Source organism: Sinocyclocheilus grahami, unplaced genomic scaffold, assembly GCF_001515645.1.
Source record: "Sinocyclocheilus grahami isolate Dianchi unplaced genomic scaffold, SAMN03320097.WGS_v1.1 scaffold3802.1, whole genome shotgun sequence".
Lineage (NCBI taxonomy): Eukaryota > Metazoa > Chordata > Actinopteri > Cypriniformes > Cyprinidae > Sinocyclocheilus > Sinocyclocheilus grahami.
In genome coordinates this window covers 2,273-2,992 of record NW_015508860.1, presented here as the reverse complement: position 1 = coordinate 2,992, position 720 = coordinate 2,273, and the positions used below count along the sequence as shown (strand labels likewise).

At 46.4% G+C, this 720-nt stretch overlaps 1 protein-coding gene across 1 annotated transcript in view; it reads left to right on the top strand.

Annotated features, from left to right (window-relative positions):
* Positions 1-209: 209 nt before the first annotated feature.
* LOC107576495 (natural resistance-associated macrophage protein 2-like) overlaps positions 210-720 on the top strand; it is a gene marked incomplete at its 3' end in the record, with an annotated part of 2,760 nt that continues 2,249 nt past the window's right edge. Inside the window, exons 1-2 of the mRNA XM_016262664.1 lie at positions 210-460; positions 540-720. Of these exons, the coding sequence (XP_016118150.1) occupies positions 314-460; positions 540-720 (328 nt within the window). The remainder of the gene's footprint in view (positions 461-539) is intronic.

The window sequence follows — 720 nt, the reverse complement described above, 5'->3', positions numbered from 1 at the left end:
AATCATATCAACTTGTGGAAAATGGGCATCCGATGACCCCTATAATTGTGTAAGTTTAATGATTTAATCAATTAATCGATTAATTAGACATGCTTTTTGATTAATAAAAATGTAATTTAACCATTCAAACAGAGTCTAGAAAAATTAGAACGGGGAAAAAACGAAATCCAAAAAAATGAAAGCGTAAAAAACAGAATTTGGAAAAAATAAAACGGATTTCATAGGTCCCGAAGCGCCACCTGTTGGTCAAAGTGTCATATTTAATGATTCAAATGTTAGATGTTATATTGAGTGAAATATTCATGTCATTTGTATGATCTTTGTGTGCTTGTGTTTGAAGGGTGTGGTTCTGGGCTGTTTCTTCGGCCCGGCTGCGCTGTATATTTGGGCCATCGGGATCCTCGCCGCTGGGCAGAGTTCAACCATGACCGGAACCTACTCGGGTCAGTTTGTGATGGAGGTATGTGGGTCTCCAGCCCGTTCGGTTCAGTGAGTGGCGTGATGTTTGGGCATGTGTGAAGTCTGTCTGGCTCCTGCAGGGCTTCCTGAACCTGCGCTGGTCCCGCTTCGCTCGCGTGCTGCTGACGCGCTCCATCGCCATCTTCCCCACGCTCCTGGTGGCCGTCTTCCAGGACGTGCAGCATCTCACCGGCATGAACGACTTTCTGAACGTGCTGCAGAGCATGCAGGTACACACATGCTCCGGCAGCTCTCCAGGGG